Below are 14,136 nucleotides of genomic sequence, written 5' to 3'. Positions count from 1 at the left end.
AGCTCTTCCGCTTTTATGGCATTCCAGAGAAGTTTGTTACATTGATTAAGTCTAGCTATGAAGGTTTTACTTGTCGGGTAGCCCATGAGGGTCAGCTTTCAGATTCATTCGAAGTGAGGACAGGGGTGCGACAAGGTTGTCTTCTATCACCCTTTCTATTTCTACTGGCCATTGATTGGATAATGACATCGGTAACCAAAGCAGGTGTAACATTAGGTCAGCGGTTGCACCACGCACGTGGTGTGGGGAAAAAAGTCTGTTGTGTTGATCCGCCATCTTGCGTGTGTTTTTCCTTAGTTATAACACTTCAGCAGGTAACAACGGAATACAATGGACCCCATGGGAGCAGTTGGACGATCTGGATTATGCGGATGACCTTTCCCTGCTCTCCCACAACCCTCAACAAATGCAGGACAAACGTTAACCTTCAAGGCTAGCAGAGGAATCGGCTAAACTGGGTCTGAGAATTAACAAGGTGAAGACTAAAGTATTAAGGATTAACACCACAAGTGAGGTACCTGTTGTGGTCGAGGGGCAGCCGTTGGAGAATGTCAAAAAGTTTCCATATCTCGGGAGTGTTGTAGACACACTTGGAGATACGGACAAGGATGCACTTACAAGGATTGGAAAGGCTAGAGCAGTGTTTATCATGTTGAAGAAGGTATGGGCATTGAAAGAGCTATATGTGAGAACCAAACTTCGCATATTTAGATCAAATGTGAAGACTGTTCTGCTTTACGGGTCAGAAACCTGGAGAACAACGAAGAGGATACAAAGTAGAGCTGAGAGTTTTGTTAATAGCTGTCTCAGAAGAATTCTTGGCTTTTGCTGGAAGGATAAGGTAAGTAACAAGCAGCTGTGGGAACGGGCAGAAGAAGAGCTAATTGCGTTACAAGTAAGAAGGGGGAAGTGGGGCTGGATAGGCCACACTCTACGGAAGCCAGCGAGTAACACCACGTGGAATGCTCTTTCATGGAATCCCCAGGGAAAGAGGAAACGAGGGCGCCCTAGAAACAGCTGGAGGAGAGATTTGGAGTGTGGCTGAGCTGGTTGGTAAGTACTGAAGTAAGTAAGTAAGTAAGTAAGTAAGTAAGTAAGTAAGTAAGTAAGTAAGTAAGTAAGTAAGTAAGTAAGTAAGTAAAGTAAGTAAGTAAGTAAGTAAGTACGTTCTCTATATTATTGGTGTCGTGTGTGTCAGGTGCATTTCGTGTATGTATATCATGAAGTAGGAAAGGAGCAGTAGGAGGGAGAAGAATAAAGAGAGCACATGGTTGACTTGTTGTGTGCTTCTTCGGAACTAGTATCACTTCTTCAACTAGTTAAACCTCCTCTAATTTATGTACTAAGAGGACACGACAATTGGCACTATATGTCTCTTGCAAAAATCTTATTGAGGCGTTTTTATGATGCAACTTTGCCTAAAGATTGCGCCCCTCTTTCTCGAGCTGTTTAAACCTCTAACATTAAGCATGATTAGACTTAGCCTATCCATGTCGATTAAAATCAAGAAAACCAAAGAAAACCGTTCCAGGTGCAAGACAATAAACGACAACAAAACATTGACAAGTTATCACGCGGAGTTCAAATTATTTGTGAAATAATTGGTGAAATAACTCAATAAATGCTTTCCAAATTCTGCCCTTCCAATACCTGTTATAAGGAAGAAAAGAATAGGTTTGAAAATGTGAAAATTTAATTAGGCTTTTCCACTCAATGGTATGTGATGACAAGGTTTCGAATGGTGAATCTCAAATGTTCACCATGGTCAACCGTCGGTGAGGTTAAAGATAAACAGTTCATTTATTTAATTAAACAGACGATTCACCATGGTGAACCGTGCCGCAATAGCATGAAATGTTGTAGGATTTTTTCGATTTCATATTTACAAACTAGCTTAGAGTACAACCTCGGCATAGGATCGCTCTTGAATGCCTGGAAATTCTTTCCCCCTGAGATGTCAAGCTAAGGCATGTCTTGTGAATCGCACGGTGAATCGTTGACAATCATGCGATCACTTTCATATAATTAATTTAATCACCTTATATAAATTCTTCTCGAGTTGGTGCAAGCTCCACATTGGCACGACTGTATATTTTTCAGATTAAATACACACCGAACCTCACGAGACGTCAGTGACCCCACCTCTCTAACATCAGTATGTGTGCGCTACGTTAATCAAATTACACCGTGTAAATTACTTTACATGGAAATGCAGTACAGAGAGTAATGGAGGTGTTCCCTTATACACCAGATAGTATTTAATTATTTGATCTTCTAAAAATTCTCCAACACATACTTCACACAATAGACAGACAATCCGTTTAACCTAGGCCCCGTCCACACGCGTACGTAACCGGATATTTTTGAATCCGCAACTTGTTCTTTCCGGATACACCTTCCGTCCACACATATTCGGGGAATTCGCTGACGAATCCGGAACTTTTTGAATACGCTCTCCAGAGTGGATATTTTTAAATCCGATATGAATCTGGAACCCTGTGGACGCCAAACCCAGAAATTTTTAAATCCGGATGACATAACAAGATCGAGCCCAGTTCCATACCGTGAGATTAATTCTCAAGATGGCTGCCAAGGGCTTCATTGCCCATGCTCTGTTACCTCCGTTTCCTTGAGGAGTCCTGAGCACTAGAGTGAATCCGGATTCGTTTCGGATACGAAAGGACTGGCAAATTCGATTTGAATACGCTACGTGTGGATGGAAATATATTTGAATCCGGAAAGAGAAAATTGCAGACTGAAAAATATCGGGATACGTGTGGACGGGGCCCTAGTAACCAGTTTACTTCTTTTCTAAAGAGACTTTACTTCTGATCTACATGCTCTGCAGATTTGCCGATTTCCTTCACACAAATACAATACTCGTCACATTAGTTGAAACACCCAGCCCCGTTTCCCCCCTCCTCCAATGTTGATTCTACTACTAGTAGTCGCCCAAAAAATTCTCACACGACATTGAATTGGGGGTAGGGGGATGTGGTATAAGCTAAGATCTTGTAACACAATGATTCTAGACTATTCGCTGAGTGTTCTAGACTTTCGAAAAGTCCTTCGTCTCATATAGACGCGCGCGGATCGTCGCTCGCTCATCCATCACGATTCGCTCGCCAAAACATTTCTCTTAGGATTCTCGTGAGGTCGACTTGTGGCATGTCTATAAATATTCCAACTAAATATGTCTAGTATTAATGATGAATGGTATATGAAATGAATCATATATGAACTACGGGTATGAAATCAAGTGAAGCTATGATCTTCGCAGTTATGAACGCAATTTTTGCAATTGCGTAGAGAAGCCTGAAAAATTCAGGACTTCAACGGGGTTTGAACCCGTGACCTCCCGATTCCGGTGCGACGCTCTAACCAACTGAGCTATGAAGCCACTGACGTTGGGAGCTGGTCATTTGTGGGTTCTAATGGTCCCGTGAGGAATGAATCAATGATGAATGGTATATGAAATGAATCATATAAGAACTGCGGATATGAAATCAAGTGAAGCTATGACCTTCGCAGTTATGAACTCATGAGAGGGCCTACTCGCTGGCTGCTCTCCTAAGAGATACTGTTTGCTCAAAATGGAGATCAGTGTCAATAGACTCCTAATAGTTTTGTACATTCAGTGGATCTGACTTCATGAACTAATACATAGATGTAGCCAAGCCTAAAAGCGGAACTCCCGTCTCTAACCCCAGAAAGCAAATTATACACTTTAATAAAACCGTCTAATTTTGGAGCTGAGGCTGAACTTTCTTAATTTGGCGTTGTGAGGCTGAAAACGTTCTTAAAGATGTTCTTAATTTTACATGGTATATTAGTTTTTCAATAACTGAAATCTTGCGGACGTGACTAGAAAACCTATCAAAGTGCTTGCTTTGATGGTGTTGAAGTTTAATATTTTGTAACGATTATAAATAAGAACTGCTCATAAAATGAGTGTTTGTCATGCAATAAATATGCCCTTAAGTATTTCTTTACCTTGATTTCATGCTTTCATTTAAAATACGAACACCGAAATAAAAACGTTCTCAATCGACTCAATCTCAGCCTGAGGAATGTTCTTGATACGTTTTTATAATTTTGGTTAATGTCAGTGTCAACGTTCTTATAATAAAGGTTCTTATAAAAAAAAAGAGTGTATAGTGTTTATGGAAATAATTATGCTTCTGCATTAAGTACGAAATTAATCGTCATAAGTGTGTATAGTTTACAGTGATCAAACACCCCTGAGCTGACAGCAGTAAGCAAATAAGTCTTGCAAACAATGACCAACAATTTTAATCAACAGCTAAAACTGAAATTACATGCACAGTAATCTCTTTCACAACATTTTCCATTTGACTGACAAACTTTACTCCCTCTCTATTCAGTTCAGAACAACAGCAAAAATCTTTACTTATTAAAAAGTCAACCTAAGGCGTAGTAAATTCGCGTAAGTACCAGTGAAATTAAAGCTTCAACATTCTCCCCCGGCATACCCTGGGCATTTGATTACTTTTCCTACCCGGGGGCAGGGAATTTGATCATCTTAGTCTTCCCGGGGGCGGGGCATTTGATCACCAGCCTCGATTTCATGTTTCCATTCCACATGGGTTGATAAATCATGACGGAGACAAACTTAGATGCATTCAAAGGTAAAGATTCCGCATTCGTGGCTGATTGGTTGAAAAGCAAAGGCCTACACAGACTTGTTTCCGTATTTGAAGGTATTAAGAACCAATTGATATTATCTTTGAATGCATAATTATATTAAATTGTATTTACAATATAAACAATAATTCAATACAATACCGACGTCGCCGGATACGCTTTATAGAGGTCAGTTGCTTTGACCGACCCGGTGTATTTATGAATATTTTAATATATTTGCGACGATTGACATGTAGGTTTATAAAAAATGGAATTAATGTCAGTGGAATGTATTCAAGTGTCGTTGCATGAAACTCCGTAAAACCAATGCATTCAGTTTATAAAAATCTGGTAATTTTCCCGGGGGTGGGGGCATTTGATCACCTGAAATGGACCTATGATGAGGCATTTAAACAGCTTTTTGACACAGGGTGGGGGCATTTGAACAAAAAATTCTAAAAATTCAAATGCCCGGGGGGTTGCGCGTGGGGGGATGTTGAAGCTTCACTACTCGACTTAAATTTCACAGTCAAACAAAGCAACTGGACATCCATTTCACACGAAAAGCCTATAAATGTGATTGTTGAAATGTCACAATCTCTGTCAACACGGAATTGCAAATGTATTCAGGTCTTTTTGGTTTTTTAGCTAGCTTTACAAAATATGTGAGGCAACGAGGCATATATTAAAAAGGAAAACATTAAAGCTAACCGTTATAAATAAGCGCTTTGTTTCTCGCTCTATATTTCTCTCGGCTTTACGTTGATTTTCTCTTATTCTCCTTCCTCGGCTTCTCTCGAAGATTTCTTCGCTTAAAGCAATGCACCTATCGATGTTAAGCCCCAGGGAGGGGGGTCGGGCATGGGGTGGGGATTTGACATTTTCATTTAGAAAAATTCAAATTCCCCAACCCTGGGACAAAATAATTGGACAAAATACCCGCCGGCGGCAAGTGAAGGTGGTAAAATGTCCTTTGCACAATCAAAATCGCTAGCCTGGGGACGTCACATACGATCAATAGAGAGCTTTAGATTCTACGACGAGGACGAGAACGCGTACGAGTTTTGACTGCCCGTTTTTAACGAAAATACTAAGGAAATTTATAACCCACACGCTTAATCTTACTCGTTGTTAGCAGTATAGGTTTCTCAGATATTCTTATTGCTGTTAACTCAGCCTCTTTGCTCATCAAAAAAAGCCAAATCTGCCAAGGAAAATTACCCGAACACTTCCGTCCCCAGAGGCTGTCCTGCCTCCCCACCTCCGACCTCCGCCTGTGCGGGCGGACGTACGTGACGTCATAACCAAAATTTCTCGCATCGATAGATTTCCCAAAAAATCTTACCCATGGCTCTCGGCTGACGCGCTTCGCGCGCCTGAGCTCCACTCTATGATCTGGGACTTGTCCAAATATTTTCCCTGTACCATGAAGATGCTGACTCAGCACAAACAACAAGATGATTATGCATATCAGTGAGGGTGCTGGCAACAGCGTGAAACTGATGGTCATGCTCGCATCAACACTATAATCTATACTATATAAAACTCAAACTAGTTACTAAAGCACTGAAGAGCTTCTCGCTGCCTACGCTGACATTGAAAGCTGAGTTACCTTTTTCAGGATACATGTATAACGTTTCTTCAATTTTACAATAAAAAACAGTTTCTCACTCGCTGAAATGTCAAAGTGATTCATTTGCCTGACATTCGAAATGTCTATGCTTAGGCTTTTTGTCGGAATTTTAAGGTTGTCCATGGCGTCAGACACAAACGCGTTCATGTAATCGTACATGGATCAATGTCAAGTGCGAACTGTCATTCTCCAAAGTTTCTCAGTCTTGTCTACAAGTTTTCGGCCGTTGAGGTATTGACTTTAAACGGGTAATATTTTATGCAAATAAAACTTAGTAATGTTTGCAATGTTTCACCACATCTTTGCTTCGGGCAAAATCACGCGGGGAATTCATGCTCCTTGATCTCCAACAATTAGTCGCTCTCTTGGTGAGCCCAGATTCCATTACACTTAATGAAGATGAAAGTTCTTGACTTTAATCTCCTCTTTGAGGCAATTATCGACCGTTTCCCCCATAGTGCAATACGTTTTGGAGGTTCTTTACATAAAACGATACAAGTTATTTACTTTTTGGACTGTATCATACTTCAGTGAACTGGATATGGTTTTAATGTAAATAACGCCCCGAAATGAACTGTATTATGGGATTGGTGAAAATAGCTAATTGCCCATTGATTAAAAATATTGGAAAGATGGAATCCTGTTTTCAGTCTGCAAACTATTGGTGACTTGTATGTGTTACCGGAAAGATTTATTACCGATGACCCATGTAATATGGAATTTGATAGAGTTTGTATTCACGCAAACTGATATATTATTTACCTACTTGAATGAGTTGATGTCTTTTCTTTTTAAAATGTCAGTGAAACAGTAAATGCTGAGCTGCAGGCTCCGTCAGAAAAATCATGCATGTATTCTTGATTCGGGTCAGAGGTATGAATGACTGCTTTAGAAAAGGCCTTTCCTTATGATAAAAATAATATCTTTCTTGTTTGACCTCGACATACCGAGACGTGCGTCCTACCGTAGAAACTCTAGATAGGTGTTAATTCAGTCACTGGATGACAATTGAGAAAATATGCCATAAGATCACATTGGAAAAATACTGCATTAAATAGCAAAACTAAAAGAAATTTGGAGTATTTTTGCCTCAAATCGGGCGCGTCAGAAAGTTATCCAATCTTGCAATGAACATATCATTACAGTATAACACTGCAATACAGGAGCAATAAAAACATATTGGTAAATACTTCATCGAATTGAGTGATAATTCTCAGGGGCACCCAACGGGTAATTTCTGTAAATATCTGTTCGGACGGAAGATGGGTAGAATTTTCGAATATTTGAACTCCGACTTTCGAGGCGCACTAAGATTTTGGACATTTTTCTGAACGATTTCCTAGATATTTCGCAAAAGTAGTGAAGAGTCTGAAAAGTGCACGCGGAAATTTCGAAACCACATGGAACAACGCTAAATTTAATTGAGCTGAGTAATAGTCAACGGTGATATTGGAAATAGCATAAAATTTGAAGATTTGTAACTTCTATGATTTTCGCCAAAGTTTGTTTGAGAATCATCTTTTAAGCAAACGCCCCCTAAAAATTCCGGGAAAAGGAGCACGATTTACGTAATAGTTTTTTTCATTAGACATGTCACGAATGCTAGAGGAAAAAGACACCTATAAATTTCTGACCGACCTGAAGTTCCCTAAAACATCCGAACAGATAAATATTTTGTAGGGCAGATAATAACTCACTAAAAGAGGTCTTCAAGCGTTGTGGCCGAGACCAATTTAGGTAATTCCGAGCAAATTTTATAACATCCGCTTGTTGGGTGCCCTTGAATTCTCAGTTCTCGTCCGTCTACTACTGAAGAAAAAAAAAATCCGACATTGTTGGCTTTAAAAAATACCATGACCAGAAACAAAATTATGATCAGTAAAAAACAATCAGAGTTTGAGAGATATTCCAGTGTGAGTCACTGCTTATTGCCTCATTTCTCTCGGTCGAACATACACCTTAAAAGGACGAGGCCTCAGGGTTAATCCATAGTTTCCATCGAAGGATAGCTCTTCTTTGCTTGTGGCAAGCTGAAAATTCAGGCGCTGCAGCATGCACCCCAGAAACATAAAGAGCTGAGCTTTTGCGAGGGTTGCACCGAGACAGCGCCGTCCACCTGTGGAAAAGGGAAGGGAGAAGGCCTGCTGTGCAACAAGAACTTGACCATTTTCATCAAGGAAACGATATGGATCAAACATGTCTGGGCGATGAAAGTAATTGGGATCGTGATTAACTGCCCATAGATTCGCCAACACAAGCGTTCCTTTCGGTACAAAATAACCAGCAACGCTAGAGTCTTCAGAGGCATAGTGTGGTATTGCCAGTGGAATGACTGTAGCTTTCCGCAAAGTTTCTAGAACTGTGGCTTGTAACAGAGGCAACCGTGCACGGTCTGCAAGCGTAGGCAATCGCTCTGTTCCTACCTCTCGCTTCAGTTCTGCCTGCAAGTCGTGCTGTAGTCCAGGATTAGAGAGAATAAAAAGCAGTGCCCAGGTTAGTGCGGTAGACACTGTATCAATTCCTGCACCAAAAACATCTGCTATCAACGTCATCATGGATTCTTCATCCAGGCGATCATCCTCTGCTTCCTCCATGTTCATTCCACCGTTTGGGTTCGCTTTTGTGACCAACATTTCGTCTTCGATGACTCTATCCAGAGTTGCAGCAACATTGACGCCTGCCTCCTCAACATTTACATGGCGATGCAAACTGTAAACGCTTCTGACAAAATCAATGAGTTCTTTGACAGAGTCTTCTAAGGCCTTGCACTGCTTGCGTAGAGCAAAATGAAGCCATGGGAAAAAGTCTAACATGTTTATAGCAGGGCTATTCTCAACAAAATCAGTTCCTCTCCGCAAAATATTCTGCAACGCCAGCGTAAAGTCTCTTTTTAAGTTATCTCCAAAAGTAAGTCTAAACGCAAAGTTAATGACTAAAGTTCTCAGTTGCTCTGAAAAGTCGAGAGCTTCACTCGTTGCGGCTTCTGTCAAAGAGCTGCATAGGCGCTCAGAAACCTCTTGTGCCAAAGCGTCAAAACGGCTCACATTGCTGAAAACAGCGTACAAAGCACGCATTGCTAGTTTTTTCTTTCTCTGATGCCCTGTTCCAAAGTCACCAAACGCAAGGCTCCGACCTCCATTGCTGATTATTTGAAAACTATGAAATGGTGGTCTGGAGGAGAAATGGTAAGCCCTTTTTGATAAGGCCTCTTTCACGACATCGTGGCTGTTCAAAACGATTGCTCTCCTCCAACCAAGGCGAATGGAGAAGACGCTTCCATAGACTTTGGCCATCTTTGATAGAGCGATGTGCGGAGAATCCCCGAGCTGAAACAAGTTTCCAAATACGGGCAGACCGAACGGCCCGGGAGGAGTTTTTCTCCGAACATTGGACAATTTCAGGAAGGTGAGAACTACGATAGTTACAGAAGCAAAGCACAAAACGGTTGTAAAAAGCATCGTAATTTCGGGGGAAATGACACGCTCCATTTCAACTACCTCATATACAAAGGCTTGTTAGAGTGGTTTTCTGTTAGCTTGTAGTAGCTTTGTTCCAGTTAAGCTCTGGGGGTGGTATTTATACTGTGCAACCTTGGTTGTTTACGAGCAATATTCCAATGTCAAGGTCGCTGCAATAAGTCACACTTGACAGGATCCGTTTGTTTTACAAACAGGCAAAGCCTGTCTCAGTCGAGTAGGTTTGGATCACGAAATCGCACAATTTTAGCCAAACTAATCTTAGAAGAGAGAGAGCAATATTTCTGAAAACGTGGAACCGAAAAGAAGTCCTCCCCGTTAAAAAAAACTGAAGGGCTTTTGGAACCCACTCTACTCTATCACTCCCTCCCCGCTCCCTTTTCCAACCCCCATCCTGTCTGTCAATAGATGACATAATCTTATTGTATCCTTTTGTGGGGGAACAAAACAAATATTTCTACAAATCGATTTGTTTTTGCAGAGGTTACCATGATGGACTTGCTGTTTATAATCAATACTAAAATTCCATAAAAGAAGAAAGAAACAAGTTTGCAGTGTACTCTTTGGAGAAGTAGACATGACAGTTTCCTCTAAGCAGACGGTGACTAATAAGTAACTGGCGTGACTCATTGCACACACCCACTGACCTTCGTTCCTTACGATCGGCAACAACGCCGATGGCATATTTGATATGTCACGCGTAAACGATCGTCAAAAAACACCGCATCTTTCAACCTTAACTGGGAACAAACGGTATTTTCATTCAACGACGTCAGAGGATAAATTTTAGAGGCAACTATCACGACAGAAATGTCCAGCCGTGATTCAACATAGAGTGTTTTTGAAGTTGAACTCTGGTATTGCCAAAGTACCGTGATACTGTAACAGAAAAGCAAAAGAAAAGCAAATCAGAGAAAAAACGCATGGGTAACAATCTCTGTGAGCAAGACATAACAACTCACTTAGGTTGGCAAAGCCAAGGTCAGCTAACAATTCCCTCTTACTAAATACAATGACGAAGCAAATTGAAACTCTGAGATAATCACACTTGACACTGTAAACAGGGGCACCCAACGTCAATTTTCGGAAAATATCTGTTCGGAAGACGATTTGAGATCTAGAATTTTCGGAACATTTGTTGTAAATTTCTTGCTTACCTGCCTGTCCTAGGATTTTCGAACTTCTGAAAAATGGTATAATTGCCCATTTTAAACGGATTTTTACCCTAAAAAGGTCGCCTAGAATTTTCGGGAGCCTTTTTTCTGGCTGAAATTTTTGAAAAGGTAAGTTTTGATCCCTATAATTTTCTAATCGCTAGACTTTCAGCTAGAAAATCCGAACAGATGGAAAATTTTTAGGGGATAAAAATATGACTATATCTACCGTTTAAATACTAAAATACGTTTAACAATACTACGTTTAAGTGGTTTTTAACTATATTCTCGTTGGGTGTCCATGTGTAAAGTCGATCTGAAGCAACTTAGCTCTAGTCAACTAAAGTCAACACAAACACAGTTTATTTTTTTTGCTTTTGTTTTGTTTTGCACAAATTGCGGAAAAATTTATCTGATTAAATTGAATGGGTACTACTACCCTAAGTAAGCCCTGAGTCGTCTTTCGAATGGTCTAACCAAGGACTAAGATTGAGTTTGCCTTCCCTTGACAAAGCGGTTCACCCGCCTGATTTTTTCTAAGTAGACTTGAGTCATCAGGGTCCTCCTTAGTAGTCCACTATCATTTCAGCTAATTAATATCAATTTAACCTTGACCTTGACGGTAGAAAGAAAAGACGTGTCTACAATTGACTCTTTCTTAATCATTCGACCGACTGCCTATTATTAGTGGTACGTTCGTCAATTGCCTCCAGAGCCCTCACGTACGAAGCCTCATGCACCACGTCGAAAGGAATGCGTATTATTAGAATCTTGTGCGTTTGAGCATTCAGTCAGAAACGCGGAAACTTTTAAGTTTTTAGATAAAAATGGAGCTCAGCCCAATGCAGATTTCAGGTGGCTCTTAGAGTCCATAATCCCGGCGACAATGGGAGGCTTTTACGAAGTTGTTAATAGACTTCTAAACAGGAAAAGCAAGATCTGCAAATACCGCACGGATATCGTTTTGACCGCTGTATCAATCCCAAGGTCACAACACTAAAATAAGATAGTTGAAGTCGTATTTTCGTAAAATTAAAGTTGTGTTAGCCAATGAGCAGGCTCTTTGCACGGCTTTGAACCCAGTTCCAAACGTTGAGCGTGGTGAGACAGAGAAAAAGAGAGACTGACAAAGGATACCTGCCTCCACAATTCGTTCGCATTTGATAAAACAGGTTTTGGAGAGCACTCCAACGGAAGAGCTTTGTGTAAGATTTTAGACCCTTAGAAAAGCATTTTAAAATATTCTAGAGTAATAACTGATGTCTAAAAACGACGACAACTTTTTGAAAGCCTTAAATAAATCAAATGCCAATATTACACAATCAAAACCTAATGTATCACATTAGTAATACTAATATCACAAAGGAGCAAGATAAAATAATAAATACTGGAATAAGCTGGAAACACTACTTGAATAAGAAATGTCATCCACTTCAACTGAGAAGGTAAAGTCAAATAAAACCGGCCGCCTCCATCGCTTGTCAAAGTAATTACAAGTACAGTATGCGGTTTTGGTAATTTAATTTGTCTTATTAACTGTGTCATGTGATTGAGAGTGGAGCCGGTGTCGCGAATAACAACTTTGGCCGCTGGCTGGAGCCAGCCGCTAGCTAGAGCTGGCACTTTGATCCTAATGGCCTTCTTAATAACTGACTGCAACCCTCTTAAATGAGTGTGGTATCCATTACTCGTAATTCACGAATGGAATGCTATGTTGAACACCACTATTCTCACGGCAATACTTGCACAACATTACTCGGTCAAAAGTATCTTTATTCTGCGATCGTTGACGATTGCCTGGACATCGCTTCCTGTGTATGACGCTTTATCCTGGACAAATACGCTCGAAAGTCGGTTTTTTTATTCCATGTATAATGCCAGAACATTGCGTCAGAAAAAAGGAGCGTTTGGGGGCTGGAGATGGATAGGTAACCTGGAAAAAAACACATTTTCGAGTGTGTTAAATTGAATATAGTACACTCTACGTTCGTAGTCACAATAGAGTAGGCTTGCGATAGCCGGCTGCCTGCGTTAAAGGGACCTTAAGATCTAAGACGGCGACGTCGGCAAATACTTCATTTAAATTTTGCCAGTTGATGTGTTCGTTTTCCCAAAAACCGATAAAGCACTATCTGACTCTTTAACCTCCACGGTACATGGGCTGAGCTTGAGTAAGGCAGGTTTCCTTTCCTTTTGTCAGCATCGTTAGTTAGCAAAGAAAATGCAAAAATGGGCACGCGTTGCGTACGTGTGGTAATGCAATAACACAGCGCTATATTGCATAACTGTCAACTGAGCTGCGTTTTGTTTTCCAGGTGATGCAAGTTGTCTTTGCGTAATATATTGCTCTAAAAGTAAAGATATTGTTTTGGTATCGTATAAAATTATAGTGCCATGGTAGATGTCATAGGCAAATAGCCTCCTGAGAAGACGTGTTTACTAGTAAAATACTAAACCCAGAAACAGAGAAGAAAATAAAAGAGAATCGAGGCTGACTTGTTGATCATTTTCAAGTTCCCATGCGACTTCTTCACCACAAGTCTAATCTTGTACTCTGAGCGTGTGACAGCTTTCCAAGACAAATGTCCACTGCAGTTAAGCTTAGTATCTGGATGGGCGACTTGCTGTCATTAACATAGGACCAAAAATTCTATTTTAACGCTCAAAAATGCGAACCAAGCAAGGTACAGATTTTGTTAACCTGCTTTATGCAAAACAAATTTGGATACACAACTTTTAGGAAGACCAGAAGGAAGTTTTCAGGAGGTGTCGATCGCGAATAAAGTAATTTGCCATCAGCAACAACTTGCGACATCAAAACAACAAATTTTGAACCGCGAATATAAAAAGTTACCATCAGCGAAAAACATTTTGGGAGATTTTTGCTGGGTTCAATTTTTCTATTGTACTTTTGGCATGGCTGCACAAGTAAATTGCAGAATCGAAAGTGACGTCGAATTTAGCTGCCGCCGTGATCAAATTACCTTGTGTGTTTACTAACAACATGCGAAACAAAGGATACATCTGTGTCAAAATGATGGCAAGATACCGGGGTTTTTTTAGGTTGGTTTTTTCTGTCAGAGTTATAAAGTTTGACAAGAAATGTGCTAATTCAACACAAAGATTACAATCGCTTAACTCTTGAGGTTGACCATTGTTTCTGTAAAGTCAAAAATTCACTCTCCTAGACGAGGTTATTTATCACCAGGTAATTCCATCATTTTGGAAA

General features: G+C 40.4%; 1 protein-coding gene across 1 annotated transcript; it reads right to left on the bottom strand.

Moving 5' to 3' along the window:
- Nucleotides 1–7,067: 7,067 nt before the first annotated feature.
- Nucleotides 7,068–9,765, bottom strand: LOC138035594 (steroid 17-alpha-hydroxylase/17,20 lyase-like). The gene has a single exon (XM_068882241.1). It carries the CDS (start codon nucleotides 9,763–9,765, stop codon nucleotides 8,203–8,205), a length of 1,563 nt encoding a protein of 520 aa, XP_068738342.1. The 3' UTR covers nucleotides 7,068–8,202.
- Between the last annotated feature and the right edge of the window lie 4,371 nt (nucleotides 9,766–14,136).

The sequence above is a fragment of the Montipora capricornis genome, chromosome 2 (genome assembly GCF_036669925.1).
Source record: "Montipora capricornis isolate CH-2021 chromosome 2, ASM3666992v2, whole genome shotgun sequence".
In the NCBI taxonomy this organism is placed as follows: domain Eukaryota; kingdom Metazoa; phylum Cnidaria; class Anthozoa; order Scleractinia; family Acroporidae; genus Montipora; species Montipora capricornis.
The sequence above is the reverse complement of the archived record's forward strand: the minus strand, read 5'-3'. Positions and strand labels throughout refer to the sequence as shown.